This window comes from Notamacropus eugenii, chromosome 6 (assembly GCF_028372415.1).
Source record: "Notamacropus eugenii isolate mMacEug1 chromosome 6, mMacEug1.pri_v2, whole genome shotgun sequence".
NCBI lineage: Eukaryota > Metazoa > Chordata > Mammalia > Diprotodontia > Macropodidae > Notamacropus > Notamacropus eugenii.
The window spans coordinates 20,921,062-20,943,175 of NC_092877.1; the positions used below are offsets into that span (position 1 = coordinate 20,921,062).

The following is a 22,114-nucleotide window of genomic DNA, read 5'->3' on the forward strand; positions in this document are numbered from 1 at the left end:
TGTCAGTTTTTTATGGATTTTCTGCATTAAGTGTGGAACTAAGTGGCTTTTACTTTAAAAGTAGTCAATTAGCCCCAGCTTGCTGGAGACTGTTATGGGTCACGTTGTTACCTATCACTGATGATCAGCCTGGGGAGGTAACCTAGCTTCCCCAGGCTCTGGTCACTGGAAATCACTCAGAGCCAAGAGTTGAATTGTCTACAGAGACCCAGGTGCATGGAGGCCAGTGTATAATGTCCTTCATCTGAGCATCTTGGAAGTAAACCTGCTCTTTGGATAGATGGGGCATTAAGGGAAGTAATAAGGAGAAAGGTATAGAATTGAAAAAGAAGGGAAAGAGACACAAACACAGACCCAGACACCAAAGAAAGAGAAAGGGGGCAGGAGACCACCTAACACTGCCAGGAATAAATGTCACCAAGTTTCAGCTCACAGAAAGGATGTGAAACCTAGTAGTTGAATAAATCAAATTCTATATGGGGAAAAAAATGTTAATTAAGAGGAGAAAAAAAACCCTGAAACTAAAAAAAAGACTCTAAAGAAGACAAAGTGATGAGTGAAAAGTTTCTTAAAAGGCATTGTAAGCTTTAATGGAGAGGTTAGGATTACAGATAATGTAATAAACCTTCAGTGAGTTATGGCTTCCTGAAAGTCTAAATGAAACCTTACCTGAAGAGAGAAAATTAAGAGTATTGATTTCATTTTGCCCTCAGGTTTTCGAGACTGGGTCCCTAAGGAGCTTCAGCGAGTTGGCTGCGTTGAACTGTTAAATACGGTGCAGAGACGAGTACGGCCCAAACTCCATGTCTTTGGTGGAATTCATGAAGGTATGAAATGGGAGAAGGGAAATTGATGCCCATGTGGAAACCTTGGCTCTAGAAATAATAGATTTTGTCTGATCAGGGTGCCTTTGGGTATGCTATGAACCGTGTGCTACAAAGACAGGCCTTTTTGCAGATAGATAGATGCTGAAAGACCCATTTAGGGCTTCCTCAAAATGTCAAGGATTATTAGCTCTGACTCAGACTAAGCAGAGTAATCAATTCCTTGCACAAATGAGAACCAGATCGGTTGACTTTTCCCCTGCCTTTCAAGGTTAGCTATAGGAAAATTCACAAGACCTGAATGCCTCGCAGATACTTTCTGAGAAGACATAGGTTCAGAGCTGGCAGGGATCTCAGTGGTTTCCTGGTCTAACCCCCCCCTTATTTTAAGGATGATGATATTGAGACCCAGAAAGATTGACATCTTCATGATATTGCACACTTGGTAGCAAGTGACAGAACCAGGATCTGAGCCTGGGTTCTCTCGCTAGGAATCCAACACTCCGACAACTGGACCATTTTTTTTTTTAATCCTGCTTTGCTTAAATAGGGGGTAACAACATTTGTAACCCGACACACCCTCCTCTAAAGTGTTGGCACATTGACCATGAGTAGCGCTAACTGATTCTCTTGCACATAAACAGGGTGCACCTTGCTATTGGCAAAAATGAAAAGTCATAGGTGAATCATGTACATCCAGAGCTCAAAGGGATCCCAGGAGCCATCTAATCCGGACCCCTCATTTTTTAGATGAGGAAACTGAAGACTTAAGGTTATACATATACAGGTTATGAACCCAGATCCTTTGACCCCAAAGCTACAATCTTTGCAAGACTTGACAAGTCTACCTCCTATATTAAAAGAGTAGAGAGAGACTAGACAAGAAAAGAGAGAGGGGAAAGGGATGTTAGATAAATACAATCAAATAAAATTATCAGTAAGTTTAAAATGATTTACCTCCTCTTACCAGCCTATTCAGTTTTTACTCCACAGAGGGTGACATAAATGAAAACATTACTTTTTTTTAAAACATATGACTGATTCTCTTCTGTGCTTTGTTTTGAGACAGAGGCTTGTGTTTCTTTACAGTTTGTAGGCCTTTGTAACTCTGTGGAATCAAAAATTCCTGGTTTTCAGTCAACTAACATTGATTAAACTCCCATGGGCCAGGCACCGAAAGGGGAGTGGGGAGTTTTATTCACAAGGTGATCGCAGTCTAATTTTTTAAAAAAATGCATCATGAAGTTTCTTTGTCTTGGCTGCCCCCCGTTGGGGAGAGCCACACTCAAAGGGAGACCACAGTATCACCTGCATTACCAGATCCTGCACTAAAGGGGCTGGGCAATGGGGTCTGTGCTCCAGGAGGCTGGTTAGGCCCCATCTCAACTGCTTTTCCCCACCACAACTCAAGAGTTCTTTATATGCTCACAGTAGAGCAGGGATGTTCACAGTCACATGCCAGAAAAGCAAGGCAAAAAATAAATAAATAAATGAGCCCCAAAGTTTGCTTTGCCAAGCTCACAAACCTGGAGGCTTCCTGGTTAGGTGGTAATAAAGAGCATATTGAAAATCCCCCCACAGAGCCAAGAGAAAATTCAGATTGCTCTGAGAGCAGGCGCCAGCTGAGCAGGTAGAGAGTGGGGGCACAGCCCTCAGAGAGAGCAGGGCCTCCAACCTGCCCTGCCTTTGAGGCTGCTCTCCCAGAAAGAGGAGAAGGCTTTTAGGCCTGGTTAACAAGGGAGCCTTCAAGGAATTCCGTAGCCACATTTTTAACTCATTTCTAAGCAAGGTTTCTGAGGGAAAGGGCTGTGATTTGGAGAGCAGGTTTTAAAAAAAACATACCTATTTTCCTCCTCTTCATTTTTTTATTGCCTTCATCTCAGTCAGGAGAAGAAAGGGGGAATTCCATTAAAGCCCCCAAATAGTAAAAGTTGCTTAAAGGGGAGGAGATCATATTCAAATAAACTTGTCTCTTTTTTTTTTATTCCTTTAAGACAGCCGAAGAGGGCAGAAAGAGGGCAAATACCAAACATCTCGATGGAGAGCGATAACGAGACTTTATGACCTCAGAACTAAACACTGCCCATGTAAATGCTTTCCCCATTCCCCCTGGAGAGTTTTCCATTGACCCTCATTAAGCCCTCAGGAGGTTCAGGAGGTTCAGATACTTGGAGAATTTTCAGCAGGAAAACACACGCACACACACCACACACGCATGCACACCACACACACACACCACACGCACACACACACACCACACATACACTGCACACACACGCACACACATACACACCCACCACACATGCATATGCACATGCACACACACACCACACACCACACACACACACACGCACACGCACACACACACACACACAAAACTTTGCTAGCTCTTAAAGATTTGCCCAAACCCTAGTCTCCAAGTAAATTTTTACCAAACCATTTCCCAATGTCCTTAAATCCCCAAGTCATAATGACATATTCTAATATCTTATTTTATTAATTTTATTAAAAAGATTAATTGCATCATAGCAGCAGAAGAGCAAACACCTCGTAGGAAAGGGAAAAGAGAGTCTTGATGTCTAGATCTTGGAGGTGTAGTGCATTATCCACAATCAGGTGAGTGTGTATACATACACACACACACACACTCACACACACACCCACACACGCTGAGGGTGATTTCATTAGCCTCTTTCTGTAGGTCACACAATTACTTAAATAGTATCCTGGAAGTACTTTTATTTGCCTCACAATCGCAGGCAGTAAAAATAAAAACACACAGAGAGGTCTCTTGGTCCTTTGTTTGTCAATACTCTTGCATAAAGTAGAAGACAGTGAGGCATCAAAAGGAGCACCGGATTTTTAGAGTATCTGAGTTCGAATCCTGACTCTGCCACTTACTAGCTGTGTGACTTTGATGAAGTCACCTACTCTCTCTGGGCCTCAGTTTCCTGATCTGTAAAATACAGTTAAACTAGATGACTTCTAGGGTCCCTTCAGGTTTCAGATCTTAAGATTTTATTATTTAAAACAGAGAGATTTACTTACATCCATCCGCATGCTAAGTGGTAAAGGAAGCACAGCTTTTCCCTATGTCCTAACTTCTATGTTGTCAGGATCAAAAAAGTAAAATAAAATAAAGAATCACTTTTATTTGAACTAGAATACAATGCATGTTTCTTTTTTAAAGAGAAGAAATAGGTAGCAGCTTTTGGAAGCTGCTAACATCTGGAGCAGCTCAGCTGAATTCAGCCCACCACCCACCAGTAAAGAAATCTTTGACTTGAGTAGCCTATACAAGTTACATTGAGGTCACTACCGTTTGTGCCTGTAACAGTCAGCGTGAACCACTCTCCCCGCAGGTTATGGCATCATGACAGACGGTTACACAACGTACATCAACGCCTCAACGTGTACGGTCAGCTTTCAGCCAACCAACCCTCCCATTATATTTGACCTTCCAAACCCTCAAGGATCATGAAGCACTCTAAATGCCCCAATTGGAGCGAAGGAAGGAAGGTCGATAAACTGCCATTTTTCTAAGTCTAAACTTACATTCTCTTACATGTTTCTTTCCAAATTCTGTGAGTTTTTTGTAAAATTGCTGGTACAAAAACGATGCTAGAGGTTGTGCTTTTTTTCCCCCCTTTCTTTTTTCTATTTCTTTCTTTTTAAAAAAATTTTTTTGGAAATGCGGCATCCGTTTTATTGATAAAGCATTGTGGATTTGTAAAATGACTCCTGTTTTCTCAATGACCATGCCATTGTAAATCATTAGTGTTCTCCAAAGGACAGCCAAGCTTTCTTTTAAGAAATGAGACATGTTATTTTATATGATATAAGCTGGAAGAAGAAAAAAAAGACAGAGGCAGTGTTTTTTTTTTTTTTATAAAATCACCCAGATTTGCACAACTGTTGAGTACTGTTTGATTTTTATCTGTGATGTCCTTTGTCTGTAAGTGTGGCCCCGATGGACAGCAGACTTCTGGAGAGAAGTTGACTTTGAAGGGTCATCTCTGCACGCACCTCAAGGCACATGCTTTCCTCCCCACCGTAACATGAGTTACATCAAGGGGATGGAACGAGCCTCAGATCTGATGTTTCTGGCCTCTTTCAAAGGGCGGTTTAGTTAGCAGCATTGGTATTTGTGAGGATATGCTTTCTTATTATTTTGGTTAATTTTTTAAATTATTTTAGCTTTAAGAATATGGGGATGAAATCCATAAAGAACATTTGTTTCATGCAGCAAAAGAAAAGAAAAAAAAGAAAACCATGTAAGTGCAGACTTCTTTTAAATATGAATTTATATACATATATGTAAGTATTTTTTGTGCATTTATAACTAAGCTAGGAATTTAATATTGCCAGCATAACGGCTGCAGAATTATGTTGCTCGGCACCTCTAAACTACGAAAGATGTGACACATTTTCCCAGCAGTGCTCAAGGCCTCCATGAGCTTGCGTGAGATCTAGGTGCAGCTTCTGACATGTATAGAATCAAATGGATGCAATGGAGCCGATCTAAAATAAGGCTTAGTTGTCCTTTATATTTAAATCTCCTTGAATTGTCTCCTTATTTTCTCTCTTTCCCCCCCTTATTTTGCACTGTGTGTGAATGCAATCTTGCTAGCACAAAATATTGTCGCAGATAGGTATTTTCTGTTCTTCCTCTGTAAATGCTATCAGGCTTCGTTTCATTTTATGTTCATCTTGTTAATGGAATTTAGGAAAGCAGTTGTTTCTTTAAATTTATTGTGATATTCTATATCTAGCGGCCTTTATATGCAAATAAAATTGCAAGATTTTTAAATAGTTGCTGTTTGAGGGTTTTGGTGGGGATTTTAGGGCTTTGGGGGAGTGGGGTGAATGCAGGCCCTCTAAGTAGCATCAGTTTTCCCTCTCAAGAGAATTAAAATGTGACATTTTTTCCCTAATTTTCCATAAATTTTTATTACCTGTCATTCATGGGCTGGCAAGCAGGTCGATAAAGCACTCAGTGGACTTTTTCCTTCAGTTTGCCATCTATCTTGCCACAGATTTCAGGAAGGAAAGATTTCATCTATGGAGATTATAATAAAGTGTGAACAAAGTTGATATTCACTCAAGACTCAGGGTACCCAGGATATTGTAGCCTATGTAGGTTGGAAATCCTGTTGCAAGGAGGCTCCAGTCCAGGGCAGAGAGGGGGGAGTTGGTCATAAAATAACCCTTTCCTCCATAATTTGCCTCAAAAGGAGGTTAATTAGCCCCTGTCCCTTGTAGTACCCACCCACTAGAGTGTTGTTAAAATAAAAGATACTCTCTATCAGCCAAATAATTTAAAATACATAAATACTTATGTAATTTTATTTAAAAAGAACTCTAAGTAGCATGAGACTGAATTCATATCTTTCTATATATACAGTGAGTTTGTATATAATGTATATGTCTTATATATTATGTATTTGTAAATTCATTCTCATGCAGTTACATACATATAAATATGTGTATGTATACATATGTTAAATTTATGTGTACATATTTATATGTTATATGTAAATTCAGTCTTGTGCTATTTATTATATACATGTATGTATATGTAGACATACCTATATATTATGTGTGTGTGTGTATGTAGGAAATGGAATAGAGCCCGGGAAGGGAGAAAGGCTTTGGATTTAACGTGGCTGCTGAATTTAGGATCTATATATAAATCTTAAAATAAATGTCTTCTCTAGAAACAGAAAGGAATGTTGCATAATGCACATGAGTACGGGGCTCTGACAGTCTCCCTGTGTGGAGCTCTGATACTAGGATGGATATTAGGATGGATACTAGATACTAGGATGGACACAGTTAAAGTTAAGTTGGGCATTTAATAAAACTGCTTTCTATTGTGTAAGAAAGAAATGAACATATGCAAGACAAATTTAGATCAAAAAATGATGGCTGGCATTTGTGTTGTTTTGCCGTTACCCAAGCACTTTTACATGCATTGTATTATCTGAACGGTCCTATGCGAGTAAGTGTTACAAGTGTTGTTATCACCATGTTCTCAATTTACACATGAGTGTACTGAGGGTGTGAGAGGCTAAGTGATTTATCCGTGGTCATGTGTACAGCAAAGTTCAGGTGGGACTCCAGTCTAGGTCTTCCTGTCTCCAAAGCCAGGACCCCATCCATGACAGGATATTGGCAATCTGATTTATGTAATAAATAAGCTTTCATTCATTCAGTCATTATTTATTAAGTTCCTATTGTACACAGTGTACCATGCTGAACAAAGTTTTCCCACTTGTGTGTGTTTGTGCACGTGTGTGTGTTGGAAAAAGGTTTGATGAGCAAAATCTAAAGTTGTGTATAGGAATGCCTCAAATAAGAAAAGGGAGGTAGACTGACCAGACCACTGAGAGGTGACCTGGTGTCCTGGTACCACCTCTGGACTTGTGCTTGGTTCCTTGCTCCATTGCTTACCAGCCCTGATGCTGGATCATAAATTTAGAGCTGGAAAGAACCATACAGGTCAACTAGTCCAACTCCTTCATTTTACAGGTGAGGAAACTGAGGGTTAAATTACTTGCCCAAGGTCACATGGGTAATGGCAGAACTACACGTTAATCTCAGGTCCTCTGACTCTACATTTAACAGTCTCTCCATTGTTCCTTAGATTTCATTTTTTCTGGCCTCAATTTCTTCATCTCTCAAATGAGAATGATAATATTATGTTCATTGCCAGCCTTCTAAAATTACTATCAAGAAAAGGTTTTTGTAACATGGGTGCTATATAAATATTAAAAGTTTATTATTGTGGGAATGGATATATCCATTGATGCCCCTAGTTAGCCCAGTGGATAGAGCATTGGAACCGGAGTCTGGAAGACCTGAGTTCCGATTTGCCTTCAGATGCTTACTTTCTGTGTGACCCAAGCAATTTATTTAGCATCTGTTTGAATCAGTTTCCTCATCTATAAAATGAAGCTAATAATAGCACCTACATTCCAGGGCTTTTATGAGGATCAGATGAACTCATATTTGTAAAGCACTGTTCCAATGCTTTTGCCATTGTATCATCTAACTTCCTAACGTAAAAGTTTGGACTTGGAATCAGGAAGGTAGTTTGAATCCTGCCTCAGGACATTACTAGTGGTCACTTGACTTTTCTCAGCTCCAACGTTCCTCATCATAAAAATGAGGATAATGATATAACCTACCTCCCAAAATAGTTGTGAAGATCAAGTGAGATAATATATATAAAGTGCTTTGGAATCCTTAAAATGCTGTGTATCTACCATTACTAAGTATTATTTTTTTATCAGTCTTCTCTCCAAAATACGATCCACGTATTTGAATGCAATACTTAAAGTATGCCCTGATGAGAGCAGAGTTCAGTAGGATTATATCTACCTGTTTTGGAGACTATAATTCAGTTAGCATGTTAGTTGGCAGAATGGACAGCTAGGTGATGCAGTGGATAGAGCAGGAGTGCAGGAGTCAAGGGGATCTGAGTTCAAATCTCACCTCAGACACTTGACACGCGCTAGCTGTGTGACCTTGGGCAAGTCACTTAACCCCAACTGCCTCATCCTGGGTCATCTCCAGTCATCCTGCTGAATGAATATCTGGTCCCTGGATTCAGATGGCTGTGGAGGAGAAGTGAGGCTGGTGACCTGCACAGCCATTACTCAAAGCAGTCAAGTGCAAGTCATGTCATTATTTCTCCGTTAACATTGTCTTATCCGGCAATGAAGGACGAACACACATAGTTGGCAGAAAGACCTGAGTTCAAGTCTCGCCTTTGATACAAACTGGACGTGTGAGCCTAGGCAAGTAATTTAGCTTCTCATTTAACTTTTCAATTCTAAATAACTCTAAAACTCTAATTTACAGAGAACGTGTCACCTGCGTTGCTAGAAGGGGTTCCTCACTGGAAGCTCCCTATATCAACAAAAGAAATCATGGGGCCAGTTTCAAAACAAAACAAAATAACCTGCCCGGTAAAACCACGAGATATTATTAAAGTGAATTATATGAATCAATAGTTCTGCCATCTCATTGTGAGTAGTTTAATTTTATTGATCCAATTATAGGAATTGACATTCATCCCAATTAGATTTCATCTTATTTGATTCAAGTTATCTTTGTAGTCTATTGAGATCTTTTTGGGTCCTGGCATTTTTGGAGCCTCCCAGCTTGATTCAATATGTAAATTGGATAAATGTGCCATCTGTGCCTTCCTCCAAGTCATCAGTAAAAATGTGGAACAGCACAGTACCAAAGACAGATTCCTGGAACATTGCACTAAAGACTTCTCTCCAAGTTTCCGTAAATCATTGCTCTGCGGATTCAGTCGTTCCCCCATTCTGCATCTGTCTCACTTCCCCGTCAGTCACCTAGCTCCAGTCGCTCCCCCGTTACCCACACAGGGAGAGCCGGAGAGACTTTGTCCAATGCTTTGCTGAAATTTCTGTTGTTGGCATCCCCTCAGTCCATTAACCCCATAAAAGGAAATGGCTAGTTGGGATCTTTTCTTGATAAACATATGATGGTTCAACATCAGTGCTTCCTTTTCCAAATGCTTCTAAACTACCCTTTCAATAATATGTTCTGAAAAATTGACAGGAAACTAAATCTAAGTCAATGGGCGATAACTGGAAGGTTCCCAACTTTTTTTTTTTTTAAACTGGGACATCACTCGAGAAATAGCACGTTGTAATGGAGAGAACAGGAGCAAACAAGCTGGATTCACATCCCAGCTGTGCTGTTTGCTACCTATGTGACCTTTACCTAGTTGCAGCCTTTCTAGGGATTTGTTTCCTCTTCCATAAAATAAGAGAGCTTTATCAGTCAGAAAGTAGGTTAATAAACATTTATTAAGCACCTACTATGGGCCAGAAAGGGAAGATGAGTAGCTCAGTGGATAGAGCACCCACTTTGGAGTCAGGAAGACTTATCTCCCTGAGTTCAAATCTGGCCTCAGACATTTACTAGCTTTATGACCCTGGACAAGTCACTTTAACCCTTTTTACCTCAGTTTCCTCATCTGTACAATGAGTTGAAGAAGGAAAGGGCACTAGTTTAGTATCTTTTCAGAGGAAACCCCTTAATAGGGTCACAGAGAGTTGGACACGACTGAAAAATAATTAAATGAGCCAGGCTCTGTGCTAAGTGATGGAGCTACAAAGAAAACCAAAAGACCAAACTATTCTAGTCTTTTGCAGCTCTAACTCTGTGTTATAATGATAACTACCATATATTATGGCACTTTAAGGCCTGCAAAGATCTTTACAATGTTATCTCATTTTACCCCTCCAGCAGTCCTGTGAGGTAGGTGCTGTCCCTAACTATCCCTGTTTTACAGATAATGAAGGCAGAAATTAAGTGACTTGCCCAGAGTCACACAACTAGTTCACGACTGAGACAGGATTCAAACTTGGGTCTTTCTGACTCTATGGTCAGCACCCTAAGCACTGCACCATTTAATTGCTTTTCTTCAATTCTGTAGCACCTCTTTCATTCACATTTTTCCCCCCAAATCACCAGCAGAGGCTCATTAATAACATTCACTATTTCTCCTAGTCCCTCATGACTTGAATTCATTGAAGACAGCAAAACTCTTGTTACTATTGCCTTGCTTATATAAGGTCAGGGTTGTCTATTGACCATTTGTGTGCTAATCTGAAAATTAGACCACAAACACAGTAAGTAGGTACTGGATATTTTAGCATCCTTTCCATGATCTGGTTTGAGTTTTGGAGTGAGAGGAGAAACAGTCTTATGATTTCATGGGTGAAAATACTCCTTTTGTCATTGAAAGTCGTTGTATAGTCTTCATTTCTCTGTTTGAAAGAGTAGCCTGGGCCACAGGGAGGTTTGTTGACTTGGTTAGGATTACCTAGGCAGTATATGTGAGAAGCAGGATTTGAACACAGGTCTTCCTGACTCTGAGACCAGCTTGCATTCACTATACTATGTTCCCTCTCTATAATTATTACACCATTATGGCTTGCACAGTGATTATCATCTTGTCATTGACCTTCCATCCCTCATCATAGTGTGGGGGTGGGAAAACCCATTATTTTTCTAAACTCCCTCTTGAGATCCAAGGGTTTGAGGATTATTGTTCCTACTAACCATTCTAATAGGATCTGTACTCTTGTTTTCATCCTGTTACTTAATCTGACTTCCATCTTCTCACTCTACATAACTTATCAAAAGCTAAATTAGTCACTGAATTCCCTTTGAGTACACATCAATCTCTTTAAACCACACCCTCCCTCTTTTTTTCATTGAATTGTTTTCACTTGCATCATAGACATTTCATTACTGAGAGTTTTCCATTCTCCTCAGGCTAACTGTTCTAATAGAATGTGGGAGAGGGGTACTGCTCCCCTAAATCCATCCTTTGGACCCAGGTGAAATCCATCTGTTAGCTTTTACACAGGTGGTACTCTGTCTCTCGGATCTTCATGAAAATCATTGCCTTTCTTTGTAGGAAAATAAGTATGTTTATTTGCATTCTGTGAGAAATTCAACAAGTTTATTTCTCTGCCTTAGAAGTATGAAGAGCTCAAGAGTGCTCCTGTGCAAGACAGATATGAGATTCCTGTTTTCTCATTTGGATGTCATTATTTAAGGTGTCCAAGGTTTAGTCTCAGTGGATGAGGGACTTCATTATTTTCAGTTGTTTCAATTAGTATAGAGAACTCTATGGATCTGGAGATTTGTCCTAATATCCTTTTTCCTGGAATTCTGTTCCCTGTCTCTCCCATTTCTATCCCACCATTTATCTCAATCAAAGAGATTCTTTATTTGTATATGAACTCATTTTCCCCTTCTTTTAGAAATCTTTTTTCTTTCGGTGATGTCCACCGAATGCCCAGTCCACTTTTCTTTTCACCGGTGGTCAGCACTAACTTGGTGGTCTTTAATCCTCTCTGCAGCTCCCTGGCTTAAGCAAATAAATAATATGAACCCATCTCAGGGAGGGGAAAGAGAAGCACTGAGGATTAAGGATTTGTCAGTTCTAGATAAGAAGCTAGCTTTGTCCCCAAGATTAGTGTGTACACAGCTACACTGACCAACACATGCCAACAGTCTTAACAAACAACAGCTGCCCCATTCTTACGGGAGGGAAGAAATCCTCTGCTTTTTTGGACCTGCTCATCCGCTAAATTGTCTTGATTTCACAGCACCCTTCCCTCTCCTTCCTATCAATCAGCAAACATTTACTAATAGCTTAATACATACCAGCCACCGATCTGGCCGCTGGGAGACATAGCCAAAAGTGAAAATGTTTCTGCCTTCACAGAACTTATATCTCATTAGGAAAAAGCATGTGCATAAATAAGCATATGCAAAAGTCAAAATAAATTGAAAGTATTGTAGAAAGAGTGCTAGCTCTGGAGTCCGAGGACTTGAGTTCAAGTTTTGACTCGGCTACTTACTGTGTGACTTTGGACAAGTCACTTAAGTGTCATTGAGACTCAGTTTGTTCATATTTGAAAGGAAGGAGTTAGACCAGATGGCCTCTTAGCTCCATTTCAACTCTGAAATCATCCTGATCTGTGTTCCTATAATCCCATGACATAACCTTTTTTATTATTATGTCTTGGTGTGGAGCTGACTCAAGGTTCTCAAAAGAATGACAATGGAATATAAGGTCTGGCAGGTCACCCTAAGTTGGAGAGGCTTGGACCACACCCCTGGAGACTGAATAGATGTGTAAGGACAAGCTTAGCTGAGGACATGGCTGACAGGGAGGCCATTTGGTGAGGAAGGGATTGGCCACTTAATCTCTGTCTGTCTCAGTTTTGTTGCAGAATGGCGACCCTAATAGAACTTCCCTCCCAGGGCTGTTGTAGGGATAAAATTAGATGATATTCATAAAGCACTGTGCACACTTAAAGTGATATGTATGTGTGTGTGTATGTGTGTATATATGTGTGTGTATGTGTGTGCACATACACATGCACTAAAGTATATAGTGTGTGTGTGTGTTTGTCCCTTGTTACTGAAGAAGACCCTGCCATCAGAGAAATGATGACATGACTTGCACTTGACTTTGTTTTAAGTGAGGGAGGGATACACAAATTACTAAAATGCATATGTATATGTACGTATTGTGTGTGTGTGTGTGTGTGTGTGTGTGTGTGTGTGTGTGTAATATTGTCAGTTATCATTAGCACTGAAACAGCAGAGATAAAGAACTGGCCTTGTGATTTCATTGGTATAGGGAATTCCTGGCTGAGCAAACTCCCTCTATTAACGCAGGAAAGTGCCTTCTCTGCAGCCCAGAGTCCTAGGAAGTTGTGACTTGCCCAGGGACACACAGACAGTATATGCCAGAGGGGAGATTTGAACTCAGGCTTTCCCAGCTCCAAGGCTGGCTTTCTATCTACTAAATTATGTTTGCTGTTCAATCATTTTCAGTCATATCCAATTCTCTGTAACCCCATTTGGTGTTTTCTTAGCAGAGATACTGGAGTGGTTTGCCATTTCCTTTTCCAGCCCATTTTACAGATGAGAATACTGAGGCAAACAGGCTTAAGTGACCTGCTCAGGTCACACAGATAGTAAGTAGTGTCTGAGGCCAGATTTGAGCCCAAGAGGATGAGTCTTCCTGATTCCAAACCCAGTGCTCTATCCACTGCACTATCCAGCTGCCCAGGCAAATAGATGAACATAAACGACAGAGAGACAATTTTCTCTCTGATTTCTTCTTACCGGACTACATAACGTGCTGTTGAATTCATCGGTGGCTTTGGGTGGCATTGTGGGGAGGAGATTAGTTTGTCTGTGTCTGATGTAATCTGATAGTCCTAAAGATCAGCTTTCAAGGTCAAGAGAGCAGCTATTTGTATGGAAAAGAAGTGACCTTGGAGTCCCGCATTTTCTTTGTTAACTGCCTCCCAATCTCCTACCGCGACTTTGGTGACCCCAGCACTCAGTGACACTCTCTCTTTCGTGGGCTCCAATACAGTGATGGAGCTCCCCCAATTTCCCTCTGGTATTTTGGTGTCTTCTCTTCGCACATTAAATGTGAAGAAAGCCGTTCTGCGCTGCCCTGTGGGTGATAAAAATGTTTTTAAAATGACAATTAAAGCAGAGCCATCTCAGCATTAGTCACAACCCAATGAACCACTTGTTACAGGAAGTTAATTTCATTCACACAGTCAAACCAGAGAAATAGAACTACAGATATGTCCTGGGAAGATAGAGTCTGTTCTTCAAACTTGCATCTCATTGAGGTATCAGACCAAAAGCTTTCTCCTGGGTTGTCTCCATTTCTCATCCTTTTCATTTGCTGATTTAGGGATGCCTTCCAAGAAAAATGCTCAAGGTAAGAGGGCTGGTTCACTCCCATGTCCCTGAGTATCTTTATCTGGATAATGGGAGGAGAGAGAGAGAGAAATGTATTTCCATTAGGAAGCAAGGCTGCAACCTACTAAAAGCCTCCGTAGGCATGTTGGGGTAGCTGTCTCCACCTCCTCATCCATCAGTTTTGATGTTTATGATGCCAAAGCTACCACAAGATGCATTTGGCCTTCCCACAGAAGCTACCTGGCAGTATCAGTGGCTGGAATATGGATAAAATGGGTATAATCCCTTACTCTGCTTTCCTCAATAACTTTATCAAATGACCTTGGAAATTGAGAAGTCCTTCCTTCCTTGGAAAAAGATAGGTGATGCTTCCCCAGTGAATGATCAGAAGTACTTAAACATGTGAAAATGACAGAGAATTACATTCAATCAAGCATCTATTGAGTTTCTACTGTTTTTAAAACATACTAAGTGCCTAGGAAATGTAAAAAAGTGACAGAATTAACTTCTGCTCTCATGGAGATTGCAGTCTGTTTGGAGAGACAATTAACCAAGCAAGCAATCGTTCATTCAGTACCTACTATGGGGTAGGTGCTAGACAAGACGTAAATAAATAAAAAACTCCATGTCAACAAAAAAAGATATTTGGGTTTTTTTTTTAATAGTAGGATATTAAGATTATAGATTAGAAGTATAGATCATCAAGAATAACCCCCCTACAGTAGGTAGGTGGCACAGTGGATGGAGTCGAAGGAGGACCTGAGTTCAAATCTGACCTCAGATACTTACTAGTTGTGTGACCCTGAGCAAGTCACTTAACCTCAGTGGTCTCCAAAAAAGAAGAAAAACTCCCGTGTTATCCAATGAGAAAACTGAGGCCTGGAAAGATTATATAACTGGGTTTTTTTGGTTGCCTTTTGTTTTTATATCATACTTTGCCTTCCTCCTCCACCCCAATTCTGTTCTTTCTTATAAGAACAACATTAGAAGCACTTAATCAAAGCCAAATGACCTGGCAAGGGGTTCTATAATATGTACTAAAGTCCACACGTGCACCCCATATCTCTACTGGGCAGAATAAGGTTTGTTTTCCTTATCAGTTCTCTGGACCCAAGACTTTATTTCAACTCATCATAGCTCCAACTGCTTTTTTACAGTTGTTATTTACCTTATCAATTAGGCTTTTAATAGCAATTTGAAATAATAGAAGGAATCCATGTGTTGGCCTTCAGCCATCAGTTTTTCAAGCTGTTTGGCACCAGCCAAGTGGGCAAGTAGCAAGGTGAAGGGAGGAGGGAGGTAAGGTTGGGAGGGTGGTGATCCTCTTGTTTCATTTAAGTAGGTAATCTACATAACAAGGAAACTAAGTCTGCATGTCGGTGTCCCTGCAAGTTGACTGTATTGTGGAGGGTAGGAATTGGTATGACCTGTGTTGGTTGCCAGCAGGTCTTATAAGATGGTTTATTTTCTTAATTTACTGCATGAAACAGTTTTTCCCTAATGGCACCTGGCATGTCATCTACTAAATGCACCCTAATGTCTTCATCCATCACCCCTGAATGCTCTTGCATACATCAGTTGTTGACATTTCCTCCCTCCTCAACAAATAAATGAGGGGGATGATTTATCCAAAGCCACCAATCACTTGGGGGGCTCCCTAAGTGGCACTCCAGGGAAAAACAACCAAAAGCTTCACCTTGCTGCTTCCTCTATGGCTGTATGGAAGAGAAACTTTGGTAATAAGTCTACATGAAAGATGTTCCTGGAAATTTGTCCACTGGGATCCACTTTGTTCCCGAGGCTTTCAGAAGATTATTATTTCTCATTCCTTTCCCTTGTGGAAAATGGTCATAAGGTAGAGGGAGCCAGACCCTGGCCTTTTGTGTTTCGGGTGGACAATTGTCTGAAAACCAAGAGCCTTCCATGAATTCACAAGAACTGTAGTGACAAAAAGAGGCAAAACATAGCTCGGCAGACAGAACACTGGGCCTGGGATTAGGAACCCAGGATTCAAATCTAACCTCAAATACTTGCTTCCTGTGTGACACTCAGCTTTATCAACTATCCAATGGGGCTAGCACCTACCCAGCAGGGCTGTTGTGGGCATTAAAGAAGAGAATATCTGTAAAGATCTTAGCATGGACCCTGGCACGTAATAGTTTGCTTCATAAATACTTCTTGAGATTTTTCTGGTACTTTATACAAACCACTTTCTTTGCCCATGGCCCCCATCTCATCTGGCCATACACTGGAATACCATCATCTTGTCATCTGCTCTGCCACCATAGACCACCTACTCTTGGAACAATAAGAAAATTAATATTGCCATTACTGCTGGAAAAAGGATATGAAACCACTGTCCTGTGACGCTACAATTTGTAAGACAGTCTAGACCCCAGTTCCCTTCTCTGACCTTTTCCCTCCCCTACATCTCCTATTTCCTTGAGGGAAAAGATTGCCTCACTTTTGCATTCATATCTCCAATACCTGGCATACTGTGGGTGCTTAAGAAATACCTGCTTCATTCAATCTCAGTTTGTTCATTGGGGGCAGAATGCCTCCCTCAGAGGTACACAGCAGATACTTAGTAAGAACTTACTGGATTGAATTGGATCAGAGAACCTGAGAATTGAAAGAAGGCCTTGGTCTAAGACTAAGCCAACTTGTAGCTAGATAAGAACCCTTTCTCCAACATCCAGGCTCTAGTTAAAACCCCTTCTTTGAGTTAGGTTTAAATGTACATTTACACATTGTCTTTTCTCAGTAGGATAGCCAAGTGGCGCAGTGGAGAGTGCTCATCTTCCTGAGTTCAAATCTGGCCTCAGACTCTTACCAATTGTACCACCCTAGGCAAGTCACTTCACCTTGTTTGTCTCAGTTTCCTCATCTGTAAAATGAGCTGGAGAAGGAAATTGCAAATCAGGTTAGTATTTTTGCCAAGAAAACCCCAAATGGGGACATGACCAAAAAATAACTCCACATTTTTCTCAGTAGAATATATTCTCCTTGTGGGCAAAGACTTTCTTTTCTTTGTCATTGCATTCCCAAAGCCTAGATCAGTGCACAGTGAGTGCTTAATTATGAATGCTCATTGGATTGAATTGAAGGGAATCCCATTACCTACCCCTCAAGGCTGCAGGTTTTATTTTTGCATAGCTGTCATGGTTAGGGAGGTTTTTTCCTTCCATCAAGGCTAAATTTACCTCTTTGCAGTTTCCATCCATCATTTTTCTTCTCCTCTCCAGGACCAAGCAGAGTGTGTTAATTGCCTCTTCGACTGACAGTCCTTCATATACTTTAATATAGCTCCCATGACCCCCTTGGGCCATTGATCTCAAGGGCTTTCCCCATCCTGAATGCTCTTTTCTGTGTTCTCAGTAACTTATAATGGACCTTTGGGGCCCAGAACTGAACACCATTCTCCAGATGTGTTCTTTGAGCCAAGGCAGAGGATGCCTTGAGATCCTTACACTATTCCTGAAGCACAAGTCCATAGGAAGCCTGTGTTTTGATTCTTCCTTATGGCAAAATCAGTGAAGGTAGGAAGGAAGAGTTGCACAGTGGTCAGGGTGCTGGAGCAGACATCAGGAAGACCTGAGTTTGAATCTTCCCTTTGATACTGACCTGGACAAATCACTTAACTTTACCTTACCCATAAAAATAAGGCTAATAAGAACACTTCTTTCTTAGGCTTGTCTTGAGGCACTTATATTTAAAATGCTTTGCAAACCTTAGCACAATATGAGCTAATATTATTTTGCAGAATATAGTACAGAGCTACACATGTATGCACTTAGGATAGAATCCTTTTTTAAAAAAATGATCAGAGATTTGGCTCATCAAACTGCAAAGGGTCCTTGAACTAAGGGGACCTAAGGGCCTCCTGACATTTTAACACTTTCCATGTGTTCCCATTTCCTTTAGAATTACCCAATCCTTGAATCTGATGATCAAAAAGGCTGCAGTCGCCCTCCTTCTTAGTTCTTGACCCCAAACCTTTAAAACATGTACTTTTGAATGTTTCACCCAAGAGGAGATATCAAAGTCAGTTTTATAGAAATGATACCGGGAAATCTGCAGGTCACCTAGTTTCCACATCTAAATATCTCTGAATCATGCATTTGTATGTGTAACATACATTATATATACTACATACATATATACACATGTATGTGTGTATACACATATACATATGTGTGCATATGTTGTGAATTTAAATCATAACTGCAGATTAATTTCTTCAGAAGCAAGGATAACAATTCCAGTGATACATGCATATTACGTATAATACTGATAAACCAGAAGACATTCACATGCGCGTATAATAATAATGATGGCAATGATATCTGGCATTGATACTGTGCTTACTATGCACCAGGAGCTGTGCTAAGTGCTTTACAATAATGATCTCCTTTTTTTAGTCAATGCCAAGGTAAGGACAGATAGCAAATACCCACATACATTTGGTGTTCCGAAATGATGTAAAGTTGGGAGAAGCATGAGGCTTCCAATCTCTTTCTTCCACTATTCTCCAAATGGCTTGGTAACCCACTAAGGAGATGGCTGCCTGGAGTACTGCAGGTTGTCAGTTTCACCTGCCGTGACTGGAAGCATCTTGCTTCAGAAGACTCAGCTTGTATCGTCTGTATTTCCTTTTTCACTTCAAATAGATGTTAATACATCTGCAGAGGGAAACAATGAAGTGTACTGAAAAGAATACTAGACTGGTACACAGAAGATCTGAGTTCATATCCTTATTGGGCCATACACTGAGCCTCAGTTTCCTTGTCTGTAAAATAACAGGATTGGCCTTGGTCATCTCTCAGGGTCTTGTTCCATGATGTTATGGCTATGCTTTGGATATTAGACCTGGAGAATATCAGATGGTAGGATAAGATCAAAGATGATAGAGTTAATGCTGGATGGGAATTTAGAGGGCACCTAATCTGACCACCTAATTTTATATAATTATTTTTAATTTATGGAATAAAACAAGCAATTCCATGACATGGTCTAATAAAAAAGATGATTGCACATGAAACTGCAGTTCTGTTATGTACAACCTGCCATTCCTTTTAATTATATAATAAAGTTAGCATGTAAATTTTTCCCCTCTTTTTCTTTCCTCTTCTTGACCCACCCTAAAGATGGCTACCATTAGACGCGCATAGATGTGGTGTGTGTGTATATGTGTAAAATTATTCTATATATATACTTCTATTTATCAGTTCTTTCTTCATATGTCCTTTATAGTTAATTTGGGCATTTGGAATACTCTTAATCTTATGAGATAAATGACTAAGTAGATAAATAACTTGCCTGTGATCTCATTGGTTACAAAAAATGCACAGTCAGGATTCCAACTCAGATCTTCCAACTCTAAAGCAATGTAGCCCTGATTTGGGAGTCAGTGGGCCAGTGTCTGAATCCTGACTTCACCCTTATTACCGTCTGTGACAGCATGGCAAGTTACTTGCCCTCCCCAGTTACTCAGATTCTTTGTCTCTTCAAATTGAAAGGTGGAACCAGAAGGTCTCTTGGGATTCCTAGAACTATGGTTCTAAAATCCTACTAAGTAAAATACCTTTTTGTGGTAGGTGGGTAGAGATGGGGGCCAAAAAAATAAAATAAAGGAGGGTTCTATGTTAAAATTCCTATCAACACTTGAATTTCTCAGACCAGTAAGTATGACTTCAGGCCTTCTCATGATAAATGTCTTTCCTAAAGCATGCATTGATAGATTGAGTTCCTTGATGTCAGGCCATGCTTGAACAACCAGGGCAAGTGAATAGCCTGGTTGCACCAGTGATTTAAAGTGCTAGCTTTCTGTCGGCCACAGAGAGCTCACTGGACCCGTCTGGACAGTCATCACAGTTCCTTTGTGATGGGCTTTTCCAATGCCGTAGCACTTGAGAGATTGCTTGGGGAAAATGTGTTGCTCTTAAAACCTCCTTTTCCCAGGGAATGAATTATGTATCTCAAGCTTGGGGACAATTTGCCCACGACTCCAGCTGTAGTTGTGGATTCAGCAGTATCATATTTACAGACATGAATGTTTACTTTCATGCCATGGAGGCTGGGGTGCTAGTATTTGCAGGGACGAGCTTGGCTGGGATGCTGAGGACATCACCTACTGCTTTTTGCTGTTCAGCACTCTCCCAGCTATTTAAAGAACCCTTTCATCACCATTATTTTGGGCCAACCTTAAAAACAATTTAGTTGAGATCTATGGTCTCAAAGGCTCCTGGGATCTGCAATGCTGACCTAGAGGCAATTGTATGTGTAGGTGTACTGGTTGGCTGGTCATTTGTGTGCCCTTAGGGGACATTCCTTTCCTAGGTAACTTACAAACAAGGTTCAGAATTGTCACCCATCAAATGAATCTTCAGTCATCTGTAACTTGGGACCTAGATTATTTCCCTGCAGGTAGAGAAAAGTTGGAATGTGGTGATAACACAGTTATACATTCATCCTGTGGGACCTTTATTAAATGCCTGCTGTATGCACATCAGTCAGTGAAGTATTTACTATGGGGTGTGTTGGTCCTTCATTGCCAAAGAAGACCATGCCATCAGAAACATGATGACATGACTTGCACTTGACTTTGTTTTGAGTGAAGGAGGGCTGTGCAGGTCACCAGCTTCATTCCTCCAGAGCCATCTGAGTCCAATGACCAGACATTCATCAGGATGACTGGAGATGATCCAGGATGAGACAATTGGGGTTAAGTGACTTGCCCAAGGTCACACAGGTAGTGAGTGTCACGTGTCTTGAGGTAAGATTTGAACTCAGGTCCTCCTGACTCCTGCACTGTGCTCTATGCACTGTCCCACCTAGCTGCCCCTGGAGTATTTACTAAGTAAAGCAAGAAACAACATGACATAGCAGAGACTAAGTCTTAAAGACATGAAGATCTCAGTTCAAGTACTTCCTCTGACTCCTTTTATCTGTGAGACTAAGGGCAAGACACAGGTGGCATCTAGGAAGTACCCAGGATAGAGCACTGCGCCTGGAGTCAGGAAGACCCGAGTTCAAATTCTGCCTCAGACACTGACTAACCATGTGACCCAGGGCAAGTCACTTAACTGCTGTCTGCCTCAGTTTCTTATGCTATAAAATGGGGTTAATAATATCACCTGCCTCTCAGGGTTTTGTGAGAATCAGATTAGGTAACATTTGTAAAGCACTAAGCAGGGCAGTTAAGTAGTACAGCCAATAGAGCTCTGGATGTGGAGTCAGGAAGACCTGAGTTCAAATCTGGCCTCTGATACCTACTATTTGTGTGACCTTGGGCAAGTCACCCAGTCCTGTTTTCCTCAGTTTCATCATCTGTAAAATGAACTAGAAAAGGATATGACAAACCTCTCCAGCATCTTTGCCAAGAAAACCCCAAGTGGCACAAAGAGTTGGACACGACTAAAATGACCAAACAAAAAACTTAGCACAGTGCCTGGCACATAGAGCCTGAGTGCTCTATAAAAGATGATTATGATCATAGTGATGGCGTCACTTAAACTTTACCCCCAGGCAACTCTCCAAAATTGTAAATCAAAAATGAGTTGCTGATCTGCATCCATGGAGGTCCTTGGCACCAGAAATGACTCACATTTGGAGGTAATGGCAAGATTGAAATCAGAGGACTGTCCTACCCACCCCGCTCCTTGAAAAATGCAAAGGCATTTTGTTTTAGAAGACAGTGACCCACCCTCAGCTGCACAAACACACACTGAGTCATTCTCCTAGAAGGGATGGAGCTAGGCTGGTGATCTTCCCATACTCCTTTGTCCAGTCCCTCTGAGTAAGATGACTGACCAAGGACTAAGATTCATGCCTTGCATGGAACATAGAGAAATCACCTGGCCCCATAAGGGACTTGACCACATGACTTTGAACTTATTGTTGCATAATGTTCTAGCCCATTGGGCAAACTAGATTCTGAGATTGCTTGATTGATTCTTTAGGCACATACCAGGGAGAACTAGGTTGCCCAT

The 22,114-nt window shown here is 40.8% G+C and overlaps 1 protein-coding gene across 2 annotated transcripts in view; it reads left to right on the forward strand.

The window, feature by feature from the left end:
- MPPED2 (metallophosphoesterase domain containing 2) overlaps nt 1-5,636 on the forward strand; it is a 206,411-nt gene extending 200,775 nt beyond the window's left edge. For both annotated transcript variants that reach the window (XM_072619262.1, XM_072619263.1), the window contains exons 6-7: nt 714-827; nt 4,187-5,636. In XM_072619262.1, coding sequence (XP_072475363.1) covers nt 714-827; nt 4,187-4,305 — 233 coding nt within the window. In that variant the 3' untranslated portion in view covers nt 4,306-5,636. The remainder of the gene's footprint in view (nt 1-713; nt 828-4,186) is intronic.
- Nucleotides 5,637-22,114: the final 16,478 nt, after the last annotated feature.